Source organism: Apodemus sylvaticus, chromosome 18 (genome assembly GCF_947179515.1).
Source record: "Apodemus sylvaticus chromosome 18, mApoSyl1.1, whole genome shotgun sequence".
Classification (NCBI taxonomy): Eukaryota; Metazoa; Chordata; class Mammalia; order Rodentia; family Muridae; genus Apodemus; species Apodemus sylvaticus.
Genome location: NC_067489.1, coordinates 43,283,987 through 43,305,824, shown reverse-complemented (window position 1 = coordinate 43,305,824; position 21,838 = coordinate 43,283,987). Strand labels below are relative to the sequence as shown.

General features: G+C 39.6%; 1 protein-coding gene across 2 annotated transcripts in view; it reads right to left on the bottom strand.

Moving 5' to 3' along the window:
- The window catches only part of Pdlim3 (PDZ and LIM domain 3), a 34,226-nt gene that overhangs the window by 10,979 nt on the left and 1,409 nt on the right, over positions 1-21,838 (bottom strand). Inside the window, exons 2-4 of one of the 2 annotated variants that reach the window (XM_052162645.1) lie at positions 10,110-10,261; positions 8,612-8,696; positions 115-182 (exon numbers count right to left, since the gene is read on the bottom strand). In XM_052162645.1, the coding sequence (XP_052018605.1) occupies positions 115-182; positions 8,612-8,696; positions 10,110-10,261 (305 nt within the window). Of the gene's footprint in view, positions 1-114; positions 183-485; positions 674-8,611; positions 8,697-10,109; positions 10,262-21,838 lie in introns of both variants that reach the window. The other variant, XM_052162644.1, reaches the window with a different exon arrangement.

Sequence of the window (21,838 nt, the reverse complement as noted above, 5' to 3'; positions counted from 1 at the left end):
GTCACAATAAAAAAAAGTCACTCCAGACACCTAGGAGTTACTTTCCCTGGTGATTAGTAAGAACTCATTAGAGCAACATGCACTTCAAAATTTCACAATCTCAGAATTTATGACCTGGTTCGGCCTGGAATTATGAAAGGTTTGGGCCGAATATTGTGCTTGTGTTCAAAGTAGTTCACATCCTGTAAAAAACAAAGGGTTAAAGAAAAATCTCTCAGTGGAGGCTCAGTCTTCTGAGGGTAAAAAGTAAACGCAGGTGAGACCAGAGATCTCTTTTATGTTTTAACAGTCACACAGCTGCTAAACAATTGGCAACTGACAGGGCTTCCGATCAATGAGAGCCAAGTTTGAGATGCTTCTCTTTGAAAAGCGAAAAGTTTGATGGTACCTTCAGGACAATAAAGGAGAAAACGGCAGGAACTGGACCTTGGAAAAGAAACCGCACCATGAAGAACCGCCGGCCAGAACTGAACGTCAGTACTTACTTTTGCGGTGAGCTGGGGATGAGACCCCGCAGCTGTCCGTGTAGCGCGTCTTGGATATTGCTAGTTGAATAGAGCCCAATTGGTGAGTTATAGGAAGCGCTCACTACCTGCCTTTTGTCATCAATGTTTGCTGCTGCTATAAAAGGCTGGGCCCTTCTGTTGTGCGCGGTACCGATGGGTTTGAATTCCTGTACATGGCAGACAAAACACACAGAGCCACAGAGCACACAAGAAAGCTGTTAATGAACAAAACCGTCAGTCACACTGTGGTTAATTATGGCATCGTTACCAGCTACAGGATTAGCAAAAAGGTTAGCAAAAAGGTTAGGGGAGGAATGAGCTTCTGTCAATCCTGTCTCTGAAATTTACACACACTACACTCATCTATCAAATGTTAGACCGACCTCATTTGATACCTCAAAGTTCACACAGTGTCTGCCTTCTCCTTCTCTCCCTTCATCTGCTTCTTTTATGAGACTCCAAAAGCAGTGTTATTAGAAGTGAGATTTTTGCTGGGCGGTGGTGGCACTCGCCTGTAATCCCAGCACTCTGGGAGGCAGAGGCAGGCGGATTTCTGAGTTCGAGGCCAGCCTGGTCTACAGAGTGAGTTCCAGGACAGCCAGGGCTATACCAAGAAACCCTGTCTCGAAAAAAAAAAAAAAAAAAAAAAAAAAAAAAGTGAGATTTTTTTTTTTTTAGTTTAGAATAAATCACCAGACTTAATATTTTCTCTAGCTGCAGCTACACGTGCTGTCTTCTCTGTCAATCCTTTTTTGCTTTTGTGATACTTAGGAAAGAACCCGGGGCCCAACACATTTACCTAATATGTCAAAACTCACAGTCTCAAAAGATCAATCATGGTATGCACTCACTGATAAGTGGATATTAGAAACTTTGAATACCCAGGACATAATCCACAAATTAAATGATGTCCAAAAAGAATGGAGGAGTGGCCCCTGGTTCTGGAAAGACTCAGTGCAAGAGTATAGGGGAATTCCAGAACAGGGAAGTGGGAAGGGGTGGATGGAAGAATAGGGGGATGGAAGAGGGCTTATGGGACTTGCGGGGAGTGGGGACCCAGAAAAGGGGAAATCATTTGCAATGTAAATAAAAAATAAATAAAATAAAAAAACATTGAAAAAACTTAAAAAAAAAGAAAAAAAAACTCAAGTCATTGGTTTGAGTATGACTATACTTTCAAAAAGTAAGGAGACCAGAAAGACTTTTGAAGGCAGAACACCACAGAATTCCCTTTTCTTTATTGTGATGTTGCACGTGTACTGAAAGAATTCTTCATGGTTGTCTCTTTCTTGGAAAACAAATGAATCTAAAGATTGTGTGTGTGTGTGTGTGTGTGTTAAAATTAAAAATAGATTTTTACTCTGTTGCCTGAGGAACAGGACCACCCAGCAGAGTCTCAAGCCTTGAGTTTGAAACACGCCTGAATGACCCAGCTAAGTGTCGGAATCATCTTTTCTAGGTTGGATACATGGATAAGTTTCAAAGCTGTTAGTTTTGCCTTAGAAGCACCCGAGGAAACTGGAAGGGACGTTGACACACACAGGAGACTGTTCTGGGTATAAATGTTTCTATTTGGCAGAAATGGCTATATCCATCTTTATAATCTTCATTTCTTTCGGGAATGTGTGCTCCGTGTTGCACAGAGATGTGAAATAATGCATAATTGTTTGAAATGTTTGCCCACATAGGCCCACTGACCTTGTTAAAAGTAGTTACAGTAGTGTAAATGGAGCACAGCTTCAACTACCAGCAAATGAGTCATTTCTCCATCTGTTCCCAATGGCTTACCACCAGAGACTCTGCCCTGATATGAAGAACAGTGTTTGTCTCCTCAACCTGGGACCCATGTGTTAACAGTCCAGATTCTCAAAAGGCTCAGTTGAATACAATGTTGCTCATGACTGTATAGCGTTGTTATACTGACTAATTAATACCTTGTTCATCTAACCTTTTTCCTCTACAAGAATGGATTGATGCTGAGGCCTTGGCTGGATGACATTATTCTGAATGACACTAGGTAGCAAGAGTATTGAAACCACCAAATATAGTTTTAGAAATGTCCCAGCATTGAACCTCATACTGTGTAAAAATATGTGTGCAAACATTTACATGGTCATACAGCCTGGGGTGTTAAATGACTTCTTAATGAATTTGGATTGGCTATATTTTGTGATCACCGTTTTGACTAACCATTATCATGACTTGAAAAGAGTGGGCTGGAAATAATTGTAAGTAATGGTGGCATTCGTGGTTTGAGCCTTCGTAACTCCTTTTAATATGAAAGAAGACGGAGGCTAATTGCCCAATTCAGCTTTGATGGATTATAAATCTTCCATGCTAATTATAGAGTGAGTCAGTCAGGATAAGACAAGCCATTCACGCTTTGTGGAACCTAGTTGGTTTTATAGAACAAAGTATGAAATGTCTTTAAAATCTTGGTAAGTAGCATTACATTTACAGTAATTAATTAACGCACTATGATGGCTTGATTAGGGAAAAATATCTGCCTCTAGTTTTTGTTTCATAGGCTTTCAGAGAATGAATAAACATGGATGGTGATGTCCTGCAAAGGGACCAGCTCCTCTGAAGGCTTCTGTGTATTCGTGAGTCCCTGTAGATCTTCCAAATGGCAGTGCATAAGTTAACAGCTCCAAGCCTTTTCTTTGTGATTATCAGTTTGGTTCTCTCTCTCTCTCTCTCTCTCTCTCTCTCTCTCTCTGTCTGTCTCTCCATCTCTCTCATTACAAATGGAATTGGTTAAAAAATGGCTCTATTTTCTACTCACACCATAAAAGGAAGTCTTTCTAATAACACTTTTTTTTTTGTTTAGGCTTTGCAAAAGATTAGTTTAAAGGGGTCTCTAGCGTTATTTCCCAAAGCACAGGGAAGTGTATACATCAAAGTTAAACAAGAAGTTTAACGATGGCACAGAGAGGCAACATTCTGTCCAAGTCTTACATCATTGTTGATGGCCAAACAGCATCCAAAGACAAAGCCAATTAGATGCCTGCTAGTCCACATTAATTCCTTCTTTTCCCACTTTTCTTGAAAAAGCACATTTTTTTTTTTAGCAGTTTCTATGTAGTGCAGCTCTTGGTTTGTTCTACTCAGAGAAAGCCATCCAATAATTCTTATCGAAAAGTAGTCATTCAGATTAATTCTCAATTTTAAAATACGGTTTTTAACTGTTAGGGGCTTGTATTAAGGAATAATGCTTTGAAGGCATGAAAAGTTAGAGCAGCCACAGCACAAGCCACACATCTGAGGAAAAGCCACTGACAGCAGAGAAATTGGCCTCCCCTTAATTTCTTATTTGATGATGTTCATAGACAAAGTGTCCAGGCTACTATCTGCTTTATCTGAAGCAGTGTGCCTGACTGGTACACTTCATTTCTCTTATTTACCTGCCATTTTCTAAATCTTTCATGTAAATACCACAGGGACACAAGAAAGCAAGGGACATGAAGCAAGCAAATATTTGATCAAGTCAAAGTGAGGCAATGAATCTGTAGCACCGGGCTTGAAAAATATGAAGCTATTCATTCATGCTCACTTTTCAAGTGGAGAAAAGGCCATTCTTAAGACCGTCGTTTTGGGCTACCGAGGGTTTCCACTCCCCATTAGAGGAGCATTGGGAGAAATGTCATTGAAAGCTTGTTTTGTATAGTACTTTCTCGCTACCAAAACATTGGAGATTGACGTTAACTTTATGGAAACACTGTGGATACCTATGTAATAGGAAGACACAGTTCTGTACAAACTGTGTACAAAAAGAACACAGGCATAATGTTCTTCCTGCTTCAGAAGAGCCATTTTTTAAATTTGTTTCTAAAGAGCTTCTTTCTTGCTAAGCAAGGTGCATCATATCTTTGAGTTATGTGGCTGCTGTTAAGGAATGAAAGTAACAGCTTGCTTGAGCTACAAAGCTTTGAAGAAGGACTAGCCACACACTTGTCTAGAGCGATGCCTTGTTTAGAAATGCCTAAGCCTGTTCATAGACCGCTGGGCTCAAGGGGAATGAGCTCATTTAGTTGTTGGAAACTGATCTGAACACTTCCTCTGGTCCTTTAGAAGCCTAAGACTTAAATCTGAATCTATCAAAACAAAACTTCTCTGTTTCATGATAGTATGGAAAGATGAAAAAATCTAATCATTACTTTTACATCAATTATTATAATTGTATGAGAAAAAGTCCTCAAAGTCTGAACTTACCGGGGGAAAAACATTACACACACACACACACACACACCATTATCTATATATCTATATGCTATATCTATCTATCTATCTATCTATCTATCTATCTATCTATATCTATCTATCTATCTATCTATCTATCTATCTATCTATAGCTATCTCTATTTCTATCTATATATTGACATGCAATTACTTGGTCTTAGATAGTGGGACATAGTTTTTCTCTTTCAGTGAGCAGATACTATGTTTAAAATAAGAAAGAATATTTTATCCAGTTGCCAAAGGTCACAGTACTTACTCCAATAATTCGACTTGGGTTGAGAACAAAGAACTCGAATATTCTACTGTTTGTGAACATTTTCCACTCACTCATAGCTACACTTAAATGCTCGCCGATGGCATGCATTTTCCCAACTGACAAACCTCTGCTCACCACAAGGTCGCTCTATTTACATAGTTCTCATTAAAGGGGAAAAGTAAGTCTTTTTGTAAAGCAGGGTATTACTTAAAACTTGCGGGTTCTTTTTTTTTTTTTTCCTTTCTCCAAATGAAAAGGCCCTGTTAGAAAATTTCTCTGCTTGGTGTCCAGCGCACTTAGATGGCAGAGCAACCCTAATATTCAGTTGTTTTGTGGACCAAATGCCTGTGCCATGTGAGTTAGTCATGTTGAAATCTCACTGAAGGGCGGCAGGAGGGAAAACCCTTTGATGATTAGGAGAGCTGAAATTGTTCTTATCTCTGAGCCAGTCAGACACTGGCTTCTTGAGAGGGAGCCGGTAAGGACTAGGCATGACTCAAATGAATGGAATTTTAAAAGTCTCCATCTGAATGCCTGCTATAGCTGTTAACCTAATCGTCACCCCCCCCCTCTCTCTCTCTGTTTTTTAAAGAAATTCATTTCCTTTTTCCTACTTGCAAAATTGTTTAAAAAAATGTAAAAATTGGTTGTTTCTAACCCTTTTAAATTCAGGATATCTGGGTTAATAAAATGACAAAAGAAGAGGTCAGAATATTTAGAGTTATGCCTTAAAAGCTAGTTCTTAGAACAGTGATGATCATAAATGAATGCAAACACATTTGCAGAAGAGGTCTCTTTTCTCACTTCAGCTAAGGAATTGTCATCGACGTTCAGTTCTGGAGAATAGGTAGCAAATCAGAGACTCCCAGTGTAGCTTAGGTGCACCTTGGTTTAACCAGTCTTTACAGGGTCTGAGCAGCAGCTGGGATTAAGTCTCATTGTGGGTTTGGCCCATGGATTGAACCTGTTTAGTTACATCAAATCTTACAGCACAGGTTGGTGAGTTAGGGTTTGAAAAACAAGGAGATATTTGGTATAGGAATGTAATTTGCCAAAGAGTGCATGTAATGCAGTGTTTAATGTGTGATGTGTGTGGACAAAGACGTGGGAATTTTATCCATTGCATTCTATAGGCTCCAAGTTTGAACAGTCAACAGATGTGTGCAGAAGGGCCACAGGGGCCTCCTTTTCACGTGTTGGTTACCTCTAAAGGACCAACCCATGTGAATGGGAAGTAAATAGGTTTGTGTGCTATTGCAAAGCACTATGTACACAAGACAGTGATGTTTCTAGAATTTGGTGCTTCATCTAACCTTTCTTTATGTTGAATCAAGTGCTGATTAGAGCTGTTAGTAGTCAGGACTAGCATGTGAGGTGAGCCACCAATGGTTTTCAGATCTCTTTCCGCCATGTTTACAGCTTGAACATCTCTAATCCGAAATCTAGAAATCCAAGCTATTCCAAAACGGGGAGTGTTTTGAGCAATAATAAGGTGTCATAAACAGAAAATCTCATGCTTGGTGGCACGCACTGGGTCCCAGTGAACTGGGTGGGCTCGAAACCCTGAACCAATGTGTCAGGATGGAAAAAGGGAAAAATGAAACTGTACGTTGTCTCTTCAATGAAGTCTTTCACCGTGTATATGCAAATATTTCAAATTAATGTAAAGTTTCTGGTCCTAAGCATTTTAACAGCGGAGAGCAGATCTAGCTTAGCTATCTTACTTTTTTCATCATTTGCTTGTTTCCTCCGAAGAATGAAAGTCTTATCTGACCTAAGTATTCCAATCACCTTCCAAGGTGACACAACTTAACAGTTGGAGTGCTAGCTGAACTGCTTCATGGGGACCCAGTCATCGCTGGGAAATACACACAGTTCATCCTCTGGCCAGCTAATCTCACCCACTCGTCAGTCTGCGATGTACCAGATGCTTTGCTGGGGGCTATGCCTTGGGGAGTCTCAGTGAGAACAGACCAATGGCTCTGTCTTTAGAATATTCTATATCCTATTCATTTTCCTTGAGGCCCATTTTCTCTTCCTTTTAATTATAATTTTTTAGGTATAGGCTCTCCCTTTAGTCAAAAGCTAGGGCAAGAGTCTTATAAATCCATCGTGTAAAGACGACATGTTATGTTTTGTTTTCTGTGTGGGATGGGGAGGAAACCGTATTTTAACTGAACTAAAGCTTTGAAGGAGCACACTTGAGCATGTAATCTAATCTCCTTTGCAATCTTCACAAGGAAGGGAACTCTTCATTGTCACAGTGGCAGTGAGGACAGAAAGCCCTTAGGTAAGCAGGTGTGTGTTGTTGAAAGTTGGGGAGGCTTCTGACACAGCTTTGGGGATACGGGGACCAGACACTAAGCTTGAGACTGCCCACTAGCTTCAGACCCTTGCTTTTACTGCTGTGTTTAATCTTTGAGTAGCTCATGAGATTCTTGTACTCATGCTGTGCTGTGTCCTATTTTATGACATGAAAACAGGGCCTTCCCGGGAGCCAACGAGCCTCACAAGGCCAAGAGTGCTAAGTGTGAACTATAAATGTGCTCCCAGACAGTCTTCACTGGGTAGACAGAAAACTACATGCTAGGAATATGGAGCATAGAAAAGCTTGTTTCAAAGATGCTGTTAAACACGCATCTTTGCATCTCTAAGCCTTGGCAGCTTCTAAGTAGAGGTTCCAAAACCTTGTTCTTAATTAGATTTTCCAGTGTATTATAATTGAGGTTTGATTCAATTTCAGTCTTGCAGAAGGGCAGATTTTCTGAAAGTAGACATAGCCAGATAGGCATCAGATGATTAGATTCACTTGGCTCAAGAGACAGGGTTGCCTCAGGGGAAAGGCCTTTATCTTTTGCAAGTTACAGAATATCTCTGTGATAGCAAACTTCAATTCTTTTGGGGTAAGGTAAATTGAATTATAGAATATCAGAGCTAAGAACTGAAAAAGGATGTCAAAATAAGACCTATACAAGAGACCTTAAAGGGCTGAAGATCACAGTAATTATTAGAGACACCTGTTCCAGATGGCGCAGCCTAGTTTTTATTTTGCTTTCTTTGAACAACTTAAGGTTCTTAGATTATATCATGGCCATTTATTTGGCTGAAGTCTATCACAAGAAATAATAATAATAATAATAATAATAATAATAATAATAATAATAAAGTGGACTCCATGCAAATTATGTATTAATTATATTGTTCCAAATAAGAATGTATATTTTTCTCCATGATTTTTTTGTATGGCATGGCCTCAATATGGAGCTCTGGCTGGCCTGGAACTTTCTGTCTATTCTGGACTAGCACTGACCTTTCAACAATCTGCCTCCATCTCCTAAGTTCTGGACTACAGACACTAAGGCATCCAGCAGAGAAAACACGTGAACTTTAAAGAGACATTTGCCTAGGGACACTCTCTTGTTTCTCCCTGGACGTAAGAACACATGAATCATATAAATTAATCTCACAGAGAGGAGACCAATCACAGCTTCACAGGTGACTTGTTCTGATTTTTTGGATTTGACACTTCTTCCCCAACCCGTGCCGGAGAGGAGTTACCCCATCCTGAACAGAATCTGTGATGTGACATCACTTCCTCTTAACTTCATACCTGTGGTTCAGCTTCTAAGTTGATTTTGAAGGGATGTGCTTTTCCATCTTCAGACACCTGTGGAGACCATAAGCGAGTTTCCGCCCTGCAAATAAAGTTTGCAAACTCTAAATCCGAATGGCACTTCTTTTAAAAATATATATATTATAATATATAATATAATATATATAAACTATATATATTATTTCCCATTATGTTTATGAAAGATATTAGCAACCTTCACCAAAGCCCGAAGAATTTATCATTTATTATTCTGAACATCCTCATCTAGTTAGTCTTACATCATTCGTGTCCTTTTGAGAACCTGAGAACGCAGAAAGACCACTTGGAGTTCATTGGCGTGGTTTCTGGAGAAAGCACAGCTCCAGTGTGTGTGAGAACAACCGAAGGAGGAGGTTTAGAGGCACGAAGACATCGGGAGGCAAGCTTTCCGAGTCTCTCTTCTCTCCTATCCTACCAAGGGCACCACAGGAGCCAGGGAGAGATTGGCCACGTGGCTGTGTGCCTGGCATCCCAGAGCTGTGGTTTGTCCTGCCCTTCTCACGCATCTGTGGCTCAGAAGCACAGGCACAGATAGAAAAGAATATTTTTCTTCATGGGGCTTATGGATGTCTGATGGGTTCGGTCTTCTGTACCTGTGGTTGCTGAGTGCAAAAGCAACGTGACAACCACCAGCAAGCGACCACCATAACCAGTTACTACTCCACGACTTTCAGCTTCGTGCCAAGTCTGTCATAACAAGCTGGGTTCAAATTCTTGTTTTAGGAGGTGGTTTAGAAATGTCTGCATACTTTTAATGTATGCACAGGTATTCTTCACACTGTGTAGTGTGAAGAACAGTCTTTGGATATGAACCTGTACAAAACGGCTGAGAGGATATTAACAAGCAATTTAACATGGTCGCCTTAGGGCAAGTCTTCACAATCTTTCAATCCTATTCCATATCACAGATCATTGATATGGACTGGGTCATCAGCTGGTCATTCTTGTGTTCTCACGGCTGTAATTATTTTCATTGTCAAGTCCCTGGGATACTATATGAAGAAGCCATTCCTCTGCAAAATTTTACTTTTGACATTTCAAAGAGAATTTTTAATTAATTAACTAATTAATTAATTAATTAATGTACTTATTTAATGTATATGAGTACACTGTAGCTGTCTTCAGACACATCAGAAGAGGGCGTCAGATCCCATTACAGCTGGTTGTGAGCCACCATGTGGTTGCTAGGAATTGAACTCAGGACCTCTGGAAGAGCAGTCAGTCAGTGCTCTTAACCGCTGAGCCATCTCTCCAGCCCCAAAGATTTTTTTAAATGGTTCATAAGTCAATAAATCAATTACAGTGATTACAAGAATGAAGTGGCAAATGCAGGAGAAACAACATCAGAGTTCTAGCCCTCTGACATTTCTCACAAGGCAGATGAGACCGATTAGAGCACCACTTCAGGCTCTCCAGAAAAACAGATCAAGTTTTGACCCAATTAGCTGAGGCACACCTGTCAATCTTGAGACACAACTGGTAAGACGCTGCTTTAATCCTGTCCTGTGCATCAGCGTGAGTCATGGACTCCGTACCAAAGCCATCAATAGCCAGGATGACATCTCCGGGACACAGGTTGGCAGCTGCTGCCTTGCTTCCGGGAGTGATCTGGGAAAAACCAAGATACCACTTAAAATTCAATATCCCAGCAGTTTCTTGAGTTTTATAATTAGTAGTTGTATGTTATCCTGGCAAATTTTTCAGTGTTTCCCTTGTTGCCAAATCTTAAACCTATTTTTAAAAGAACTCCCAGTTGCTTGATTGTATTAGTGCTATTATATTATGTTAAATAACTTTCATACTAGTCATATTGAAAGCACCAATTTATCTCTTGCTGTTTTTAAATATTTCATATAACTACATCCATGAATATTTTCTCTGTCAAAACCAAATAATTTTAAAGCTTTTTTTGAACTCAGGAGAAAACAGGTGCTGGCAAGGATGTGGAGAAAGAGGAACACTCCTCCAAGGCTGGTGGGGTTGCAAGCTGGTACAACCACTCTGGAAATCAGTCTGGTGGTTCCTCAGAAAACTGGGCATGACACTTCCGGAGGACCCTGCTATACCACTCCTGGGAATATACCTAGAGGACTCCCCAGCAAGTAATAAGAACATATGCTGTACTATGTTCATAGCAGCCCTATTTATAATAGCCAGAAGCTGGAAAGAAGCCAATGATGTCCCTCAACAGAGGGATGGATACAGAAAATGTGGTATGTTTACACTATGGAATACTACTCAGCTATTAAAAACCATGAATTCATGAAATTCTTAGGCAAGTAGGTGGAACTGGAGAATGTCACCCTGAGTGAAGTGACCTAATCACAGAAGAACACACATGGTATGTAGTCACTGGTAAGCAGATATTAGCCCAGAAGCGCGGAATACCCAAGACACAATTCACATAACAAATGATGCCCAAGAAGAAGGAAGGAGAGGGCCCTGGTCGTGGTGAGGCTCAATGCAGCAGTGTAGGGGAGTACCAGGACAGGGAAGCAGGAAGGGGTCTATTGGGGAGCAGGGGGAGGGAAGAGGGCTTATGGGAATTTCGGGGAGGGGGAATCAAGGAAAGGGGAAATCATTTGAAATGTAAATAAAGAATATATCAAATTAAAAAAAAGAAAAAAGAAAAAAAGCAAGATTTCTAAATAAATAAATAATTTTAAAAAAAAAAGCTTTTTTTGTTAGCCAGAAATTTCTATTTTGAAATAGAGTTTTTTTTTTTTTTTTTTTTTTTTTTTTTTTTTTTTTTTTTAACATTTTGGCAACTTTGGTACTTGAATTGAACCTACTTAAGCAGCTTGGTAAGTTTTCGTTTTAACATTATCATGAGGTGAGCAGCATGGGTTAGATATTTAAACTCCCCCAAGTTCATATCTTGACCATTTTTCCATCTTTTCTTTGTTTGTTTGTTTGTTTCTTTCTTTCTTCCTTCCTTCCTTTCTTTTTTATTTATACATATGCAAATATTTGTTTTTGTAAATCTGTGGCTTAAGATAAATTGTTTGGTGTATGTGTGCACTAAGAAATAAGTATAAGTATACCCAAACCCACAAAAATATAAATTGTAATCTTATTCTTTTTTTGGTTGTTGTTATTGTTTTAACATGAAAAGTCAAAAATATATTTAATATATCTACAGAGGTAAAATGAATATAAAATGAAAATATGGGTCTAAATCTTTTTTTGGAATAGGTATCATGACGATATATATTTAAATTTTAATGTCTACTTTTATGGACATGATATATGTAAACATACAATTCTGGTCACAATGGTATCTCTTTGAACCTTATCCCAGTTCTATTATACCACATTATCTCTATTCCTTAAGGTTCAAAATTACTTTTAAGGAGTTTACTACTCCTAGAACAGAAGATGTTATTCATAATGGACACTGTCCTCACTCTTATAACAATAATGTATCTGTGCTTTTTTTTCCATATATTGACCGATTTTCAAAGTGATGACTTTTGAAGAAGAAGCCCTTGAGAAAGTCAGTCATGGCTTAAGACTAGAACTCTTACAAATAGTCTCCAAAATAGCTCTGATGTTTTTCTGCCATCTCTTTAGAGACACAAGAAGTTGGTCATCTGAAATCTGGAAGAGGACCCAACCATGTTAGTACCCTCACTTAGATTTCTAGTTTTTAGAACTGTAAGTACCAACTTTTGTTGTTGAAAAGCCACCCAGTTAAAACAGCTTAAACTAGGACAAGAGTGTCTCTAAGTCTAGGAATCTGGGGAAAGGGTCACTCTTGAACTGACCAAAAGAAGCCTGACAATATAAACATTTATGGCATTCTAGAGAACTGAAGTCATTGGGAAGAAAACCAGAAATTTCAAGGAAAGATAGAGACCTACTCGTGGTCATCCCTGTGACAGAGCAGGGAGGAAGCCTTGGCCAACATAATAATCAGGTAAAACAATACATTGCTAATGGCTTGGTGTAAGTTAACATGAATGTAAAGAAACACTGGGAACCAGTGACACACAGAGGAAGTTTGTATTCAATCGTATTATCTTCTCTATGAATGAAGAGCAGGTGGAATAAATAGAAAACATCTAATAAGATAATAGGTTTTAATTAAATCTGATCAGTAACTACATTAAATACAAATGGTCTAAACATGTTACTTAAAAATAAGAGATTTTTCAAAATAGAGGAAAAAAGAGATTCAATTTTTTTCTATCAGAATGTGTATGAAATTTTTAGAAGTGGAAAAATGAAAGGAATCATACGTTAGGATATAGGAGAATATGTTACTGTATTTTTAATGCTTAAAAATAGAAAATGTAAGCCGGGCGGTGGTGGCGCACGACTGTAATCCCAGCACTCTGGGAGGCAGAGGCAGGTGGATTTCTGAGTTCGAGGCCAGCCTGATCTACAGAGTGAGTTCCAGACAGCCAGGGCTAGACAGAGAAACCCTGTCTCGAAAAACCAAAAAAAAAAAAAAAAAAAAAAAAAAAAAAAAAAAAAAAAAAAGAAAAAAATAGAAAATGTAGAATATTAGTAAACTGAATATCCAGTTAAAAATGAAAGGTTATTTTTCTGGGTGAATGTTTCTCCCATTTTTCTGTCTGTACTCACATGGATATCTCTCTAGCTAACTGTCCAGACATCTGACCCCATTCCTGTGCTCATTTATATTATACACAATGGCTCCTCTGATTTCCTTTAAGTTCCTCAAACAGAGCACTCTTGTACCTCCTTAAGGTTTTACATGCATAGCTATTTCTATATGAAATGCTCCTCACCTGGTGGCTCTTTTTTTTTCCCTTTGGTTTTTCAAGACAGGGTTTCTCTGTGTAGCCCTGACTGTCCTGGAGCTCACTCTGTAGACCAGGCTGGCCTCGAACTCAGAAATACGCCTGCCTCTGCCTCCCAAGTGCTGGGATTAAAGGCGTGCACCACCACGTCCGGCTCTGGTGGCTCTTTCTTATCCTTTACGTTTTAGTACAAATAATGCATTTTAGAAAATCCCCTAAAGTTGGTGTCTTTTTTCAAGTCCCTCAACCTTTTTATCTTTATATCTTGTTTATTTCCTTCATGATGACTACTTTTAATTTCGTATTTGCTTAGTTACATTTGTATTACTGCCTTCTCAGCTCATGTGCTGGAGGGTCCCTGACTCATGCTGATTTGACTGGCAATTAGCAACTTTACTATGGTTCAAAAGGTATATAAGTTCATGGTGAACCATACTTTGGGCACTGTAGTTTGGTCTTTTGCTTAGCTGGTGATTTGCAGTAGGACACTTGCTAACACTTGTAGAAGTTCAGGCTAGACAACATTCTGTGAGTGTACTGTACTTGTAAGCTACAGTGTTGGGCATGTTAAATCTATCAAGATGCATTATACATATTCAACTTCAATAGTCTCAACTTTTGATGGTGTTATTAGGATAGAACCCCATCATAGGTCAAGGATTATCTGTATTTCTAATGTTTCCCGTGTATTTCCCAGTGTTTAAATTCAGTAAATGAAAAACTGAAGGGTGAATTGAAAAGTCATTTAAACTAGGGCTTATGAAGGAAAAGCAGTACTCAAAGATTATGTATGTGTGTGTTGTATATATGTGATCTCCCTCTCTCTCTCTCTCTCCTGTACACATGCTCACAGGTACAATAACATGCGTTTGCATGTGTGCTCTTAGTACAAAGGAGGACTTTAAGTGTCCTATGTTATCATTTTCTTATTTACTTGTGATGGTTTGTATATATTCAGCTGAGGGAAGGCCACTATTAGAAGGTGTAGCCCTGTTGGAGTAGATGTGACCCCGTTGGAGTGGGTGTGTCACTGTGGATGTGGGCTTTAAGACCCTCATCCTAGCTGCCAGGAAGCCAGTATTCTGCTAGCAGCCTTCAGATGAAGATGTAGACCTCTCAGCTCCTCCTGAACCATGCCTGCCTGGATGCTGCCATGTTCCCACTTTGATGATGATGAACTTGAACCTCTGGACCTGTAATCCAGCCCCAGTTAAATGTTGTTCTTATAAGAGCTGCTTTGATCACAGTGTCTGTTCACAGCAGGAAAACCCTAACTATGACATTTACTTTGAGACAGGATCTCTTACTGAACTTGTAACTCCTCATTTTCCTGCTAGGCTGGCTGCTGAGTAGAAGCCCCTTGTTTCCACAACTTCACAGTGATTGGGTTACAGGTCCAGCCATACCGGAATTATTATTAGGGGGCTGGGGATCTGAACTTAGATTCCTATGCTGACGTAGCAAGTGCTCTTTCTACTGAGTCATTATCCCAGCTCAGTTTATGTTTATTATTGTGAACTTACCATATTTATATTTGGAAACTAGAAATTGTTTACTCATGAGTCTTATTTTAAACCCCAAATTGCTCCAAGAATAAGCCCTAGTGTTCCTAATACATTACTCAAGCTTTAATAGTCAATTCACTGTTTTTAATTTGCTTATTTTGTTCCATTATGAGGCCCTAGAGAGAGTCAAGTTCACCCAGATAAATAAAATCTTCAAAAACTAGTTAAGTTCTCATGTGTCCAGGTCTGCAGAAGTATCGCTAGGTTGTTTATTGCGTTTGGTTAGTTTGTGTGTCATGAAGATTTTCTAGCAGGAACAGTTGATAGAAGCTTGGTGAGGAAACTGGGCTTATTATATCTTAGCCTTTGGGAGCCACTTCTTAGCGATTTTTGTTTAGAAGTTCTCCTGGGTCAGGACTGTTAGAACAGTTTCCATCCCCGGTGGTCCTGGTAGGGCTAAAAGGAATCCTAATTGTTTAATATTCTTTCAATATAGAAAACCCAGGGCAGTACTTTCTATTTTTAAGCTTCTAAGGTCAGAATGCTTCCTTTGGGTTAAAACATTAAATGAGGCTTAGTGTGTCTGTTTGTAAAGCCCCTCTTAGTTTTAATAATACAGTTGAAGGAACTCAAGTTGTAGAACACTCAATCCTGATCTGGAAGTGTTTAACTCTGTTTTCTGTTTTAACTTTGGTTATGATGAATGAAAAATAGAGCTCTCTCTCTCTCTCTCTGTGTGTGTGTGTGTGTTTGTGTATATGTGTGTGTGTGTGTTTGTATGTGTGCTTGTGCACTGAACTACTGAGTGGGTTAAAATGCCCATACACATTTTAAGCAGACATCAGACCTTAAATGTTGAACAAGTAATATTGACTCTATATATTGAGCAGATTTCAAATATCAAAATTAAATATTTTAGATATTAGAAGGTACTAATTTTTATTAACAATAAATCGGAAAGTTAATGATTTCATCTTATCTTTCTACAAAATGCTACATTTAAAAAACTGTTTTCACCTTTTTTTCCCAGCAATGCTCTATGATAGGCTGAGCAGAAAGGGCTGTTCTGTTTTTACAAAACAGAGATCCAAGTAACCCATGGCTTCCTGCTGAGCTGAGAGCAGCTACAAGACCGTGTCACCAAGCATTTCAGAAGCTGGTCTGGGTAGCTTTAACTGTCATTTTGACACAGAGTAGGATCATCTGAAAGGAAAACCTCAACGGAGGGATTGCCTAGACGGGCCTGTGGCCATGTCTGTAGGGGATTGTCTTAACTGATGATTGCTGTAGGAAGGCCCAGCCATTATCAGCAGTATCATCCCTAGGCAGGTAGTCCTGAGACAAATAGGAAAACCAGGACAAGCTTCCCAGCCGGCAAACAGCTTCCGATGTAGTTCCTACTGTATGTCTTGGCTGTGAAAAGGCCAGCCTTGGGTTCCCTGTCTCTTCCTTCAGTGATAACTGTGACCTGGAATGGTAAGCTGAAGCAAACCCCCTTTTCTCTGCATTGCTTTTGGTCAGGGTGTTGTGTCATAGCAACAGAAAGGGAAACAGAAAGAAGTCAACTAGGGAATGCTATAAGGATGGTGAGGACCCACTTCTGACTTGGCTTTCAGCATGGTCCTTACTGCTTTTAATCCTCCACAGATGGATGGGTCAGACACAAAAGGGATATATAGAGAGAAGGAGGTATACAATGCTGTCAAGCCTCCCTAGTTTTCTAGTTCAGCAAGGCCAATGATTAGAATGACTGATGACTAAAATACCCACTGATGTGACTTTGTTTTTGTAAGTTAAACCATTCACTGAGGTATAAGAATTCACTATTCTATGCTGCCGCTCTATTTTAATGTTCTACTATTGTATGATTACTTTGGATTTTTATTGTGTGACCACAGATTTTTATTACTGTGCTCTCTCCACTTGAGAGAACAGAGAGGAGAGATGAAGCATGGGGCTTTAAAATGAATTATTTTACATTTGTGGCCATTAATAACTTAACTATTAAAGTTACCAGAGAGATAACTGGCCATAGATAGTCCTGTGGTCAATCACTCAGCATCGTGATTTCAGACTTCCCTGTTATAAGAACCTCCTGGGGTCCTTGTGGGCCATAAGGATGTCCTATATCAGATGTCTGGAATCAAGACTCAGGATCAATAGGAAAGGACCCAGGAGCTGTGTTATTTGTAGTTACCTTAGGTGATTTTGGCTCTTCAGGTTAACCTGTTCAGTTGTCCCTCTTTCCATACCAAATGAACTTCGAAAGCCTTGCCAGGCATATAACTCCCTCCAGGGTCTGGGTACTATGGAACTTTTTAGGGTGACACTCTCACATCATTTACACAAGATGTCCTCATGACCCTGAACATAGGTGTTTTCAAAGACATCTGCAAGATTCTAATGTATAGTCTGGGCTCAAAACAATGACTTTACTGTCATGATACTATTATTATTGGGGCTTTTTTATCTTGCAAAAACAGTAACTGTTATCTTACAGTAACAGTTAACGTGAGAAAATTGATGCTCAGAAATTGTAAGATACTCACATGTGTTTATTTATCCCACGAAAAATCTGAGATTCCTATTGAAGTTGTCTCACAGGCTCTTCCTATTGAAGTTGTCTCACAGCTTTCTCGTGGGTAACCTCCCCACCCCTGTGCCTCCTGCTATCTCACACCATACTTTGCTTGTAAAATTTTGGACCAGTTTGTCATGGTAGTTCATGTTCATACATGATCCTTCTTCCATGACATGTGTACTTCTCAGAAGGGAGAGGCACATCTACATTGTAATCATTCTTCCTCGGTGCCTTTCATGTAACAGGATATTTTGCAATCAATATTATAAACATATGAACCAGTCCCTCTCTGTTGACACCGTCATTGCTAGCACAAAATCACACAGGCTTGTATTTGCATCCATTTTTCTGCTGTCTGCCCTTGTTTTATCCTAGGACAAAATTGTGAGCATCCCATTCTAAACTTTCAAATTTCAAATGAAGTTTAGATTGAAGTAACAGATGTGTGTGTGTGTGTGTGTGTGTGTGAGAGAGAGAGAGAGAGAGAGAGAGAGAGAGAGAGAGAGAGAGACAGAGTCAGAGACAGAGAGACAGAGAGACAAAGAGAGACAGAGACAAAGAAAGACAGAGACAAAGAGACAGAGACAAAGAGAGACAGAGACAAAGAGACAGACACACACACACAGAAAGATGATAGAGAAACAAGAGAGAGACAGACACACACACACATACACTCTCTCTCTCTCTCTCTCACACACACACACAGAGAGAGAGGGAGAGAGAGAGAGAGAGAGAGAGAGAGAGAGAGAGAGAGAGAGGCAATCATTGAGAATGCACTGCACTGGCATGGTCTGAGTTGGTTCTCAGGTTTAGCTCAGCCACACCGACCCTGATGTTCCCTGAGCTGAAGGAAACAGGGATAAAAGGAGAAAGACTTACTGGCCTCAGTACAGACTCAGCACCTGAGTTTGTGCTGCATTCATATTGGAATTTTACAAATGTCAACTATTTGTGTCTTCTGTGAGAGTAAACCCACTTCCTGGTTGGTCAAGAAACCTCCAGAAGAACCCTCAGGATCTTCTTCTTGACTTACAAATTAAAACAAGACAAAAAAACACAACCACCCCTAAACAAAAAACCAACTAACCAACCAACCAACCAACCAACCAACCAACCAACCAAACAAACAAACAAACAAACAACACACTCCAAAACAAAAGCTCATGTAGAAATGTGAGCCTCAAATATTGTTCTATGAATACAGTGTTTGACATATGCATTGCCTATGAGTTTGTGTCATTATGTGACAGGATATCTAACACACCTATAGACGCTACCTAGGCTGGAACCTCAGACCTCAAACCTAGACTCTCGAACCTACCTCCATCAGCCAGCCCACTTCCTGAAAACTCCTTAGCCTTCAGCATTCCTAAAGACTGAGCATTCGAAACACAGTGCAGAGGGCGGCACTTCAGACTTGAACTGTAATGTAACACTCTCTCTTAAACCAAGCGCCCCAAACCTACATTTTTATATTACACAAAATATAGCGCAGGGGTTGTCTAGAAAATCTTGGGTCTGGTGGTTTATTTTCCTTCCTTTTGATGTGTGTGTGCATGCGTTTCTTCAAATTATACTAAACTTTATTTCACTAATTAGTGGGTTTGTGAACAGTTATGGGACAGAAACTCTTTGTGGTAACTTTGTGAACTGCAGCTTTGGTAGATGGAGTGGGTAACATGTGTTGCCTTAAAGCAGGAGAACACAAGATACAGTTCAGCAGCCTGGAACCCTGATTTCGGATATATATGCTCCTCTAGTAATAATGAATCTGGTAGCCTAGTTTCTTCGCCTGCAGACTACACATACCCTCATTCCTAACAGTGTATTTAACAACCTTAGATCCCTCTAGCAAACTCTTAGGAGAATTTCCTATTTACTATCTTATGTCTATGTGTATTTGGTTATGCATATAACTAAAAGCAGCTGCATTGTGGGAATGGCGTGTACAACCTTAATCTAAGTACATTTCCTAGTCTATCAATCAACCTAATCAATCAATACTATACAACTCATGGTAACCAACTCCTTCCTCTTCTAAATTCCATAAGAAGACCCTGCCCAATGATCAGGTCCCTTGAGTATTCCCACTCATAAGGCTCCTTGTCAGCTCTGACAGTGTCTCCCTCTCCCGAGCTGTACTCAGCATAAAGCCATCTTGCTACTTTTGCAAGTCTTTGTGAGCCATTATTTTCAGTTCTTTGGATTTGAGGCCAGGCTTCAGCAGCCTTGGCTCAGACCCTACCCACCAGCAGCTGTCCCACAAGCTCTGGCTGCAGCGCCATTGTCACCTAAGGAGCAGGTCCTTACTATGCACAAGTTCCTTGACTTAGGATGAGGTTCTATCCCAAGCAACTGCAACTTCTTTATGCAGCTGAAGACACCTTAAATTTTACCAAAATTGAATCCATCAAACTTGCTGCACATCCTATTATAGAGCAATGCAATACACTGTTGAGGCCCACGGGTGCTCTGCTGACCATGTGATTGGCACTAACTGTGGCCTTTTACCACTGTCCAGCATCAAGGCAGCAGAGCACACTGTCAGTTGCTAGCCCAGGCAGAGGTGAAAACTCTTAAGAATGGTCTGAATTGAAGGTGTCACTTTCAAACTATTATAAGGGCAGGGTCATAAACTGAGAGCCCTCCATAGTCTGAATTTATACAGCACCAGACAGGAAAGGTATGTACAATCTAACTTGTAGGACAAAACCAAACATAAACGGCTTAAGAAAATACCTCTCATAGATGGAGCTTCGTTTAACAGTAAGTATAGCATTTTGGTTTTTTGTGTCCTTAAGAACTTAACCAAACAGTGACTTTAATGTGGTGTGAGTATTTTGAGAGCACAATCAACCTATTTATGGCAATAAAGTTATGTACAAGGTGAGCAACTTAGTCATGTATATTATAATTGTGTTTATTTTATAACATACATGATTACCAGACACTGCTATGTATTGAACAGTTTCCGACGTGAAAGGTTCCTGCCCTCGAGGAACAAGTGACAGGATAGTGGGATATGCTTAAGTATCTTGGCTGTAGACAAGATAATAGGTGAGGATAGGCAGACAGCTATGTATGATTGTGCGACAGATGAAATGACCATGATTATAGGATCAGAGGAGGACTAGGTTTTCATAGGCAGCGTGGGCCATGGGTTAGGGCTGGAGAGAAGAATTCTGGGAGAAGGTGATGTGCATCAGAAGCACAGCCATGCCAAGGAGATCATAAACAGTCCGGAGCTGTGGCATCACTGTCCTTGTATGGAGTGAGAAGTGGAAGAGCAGAGGCAGAAAAGAAAAGAAGTCAGCAGAGAGTAAAAAGCCACGCAGAAGAACCCATCTTCTGTTCTCTAGAAGCTAGTGATGTCACTGAAGGATGTTTCATGGGAAGAATCAACCGCCCCTTGTACTTTTCAAAGGCGGATGGTAAGAATATGCAGGGTGTCTTGGAGACCATAGGCAGGCTTCTGGGCAGGGAGTTATGACATCTTGAATAAAGACAGCAGCATGAAGAACAGCCACTGACACATTGGGTATCACTGGGGACAGCAAGGGACATTTTTCTCATGTGTAGATTGAATAGAATAATATTAAAATTACAAAATAGAATGCCTGCCTAGCAGCAGCAGATACTTTTAACTGATAACTCTGAGGTTTTTATCCAAATGACTTCTCGTGTCTCTGTAATTATTATGAACATATTCTTAATAAGAATCCACGAGGGCATAAAAGCCCAAGTGAGCGGGCTTGCATTGATTTAACAAGAATTCCTGATATGCATGGCTTTGGGGATAGTTGGGGCGGAACAACTTAGTGTTATCTGTTCCCTAGAAGTTAAACAGTCGAAAAGGTGTACTTTCAATAAATAACATCTGGTTTAGTATTGAATCAAGTGCCCACAGTAGTGACACACATTAGCTATGAGTTAAAAATCTAAGATAGAATGGTTCTTCAAATAAAAATGTCATGACATCGAATATATTTACCGATGGTCTTTGTGGTCTGAATGCAGATGCAAGATTGCATTAAGATAAATCTTGCTTTTAGTGTCAACAATCCCAAGTTTCAAACATATGATTCATTAGACAGATATGTTACAGAGTAATGGTAAGATAATTCTTTTATAAATTTTTAAGGGTCTTTATGACATAATTCATTCTTTCAGATTTAATTTAAATATGATTTATTCTTTGTTAAGATTCAAGAGCTTCTGTTACTTAATATGAGCAAGAGGAACCTTATAAACTAAGCATATTTCTTAGAGACAGTAGAAATTGTTTTCTTTGGTGAATCTATAAAAGGAATTGCTTGGCCCACATCATGGA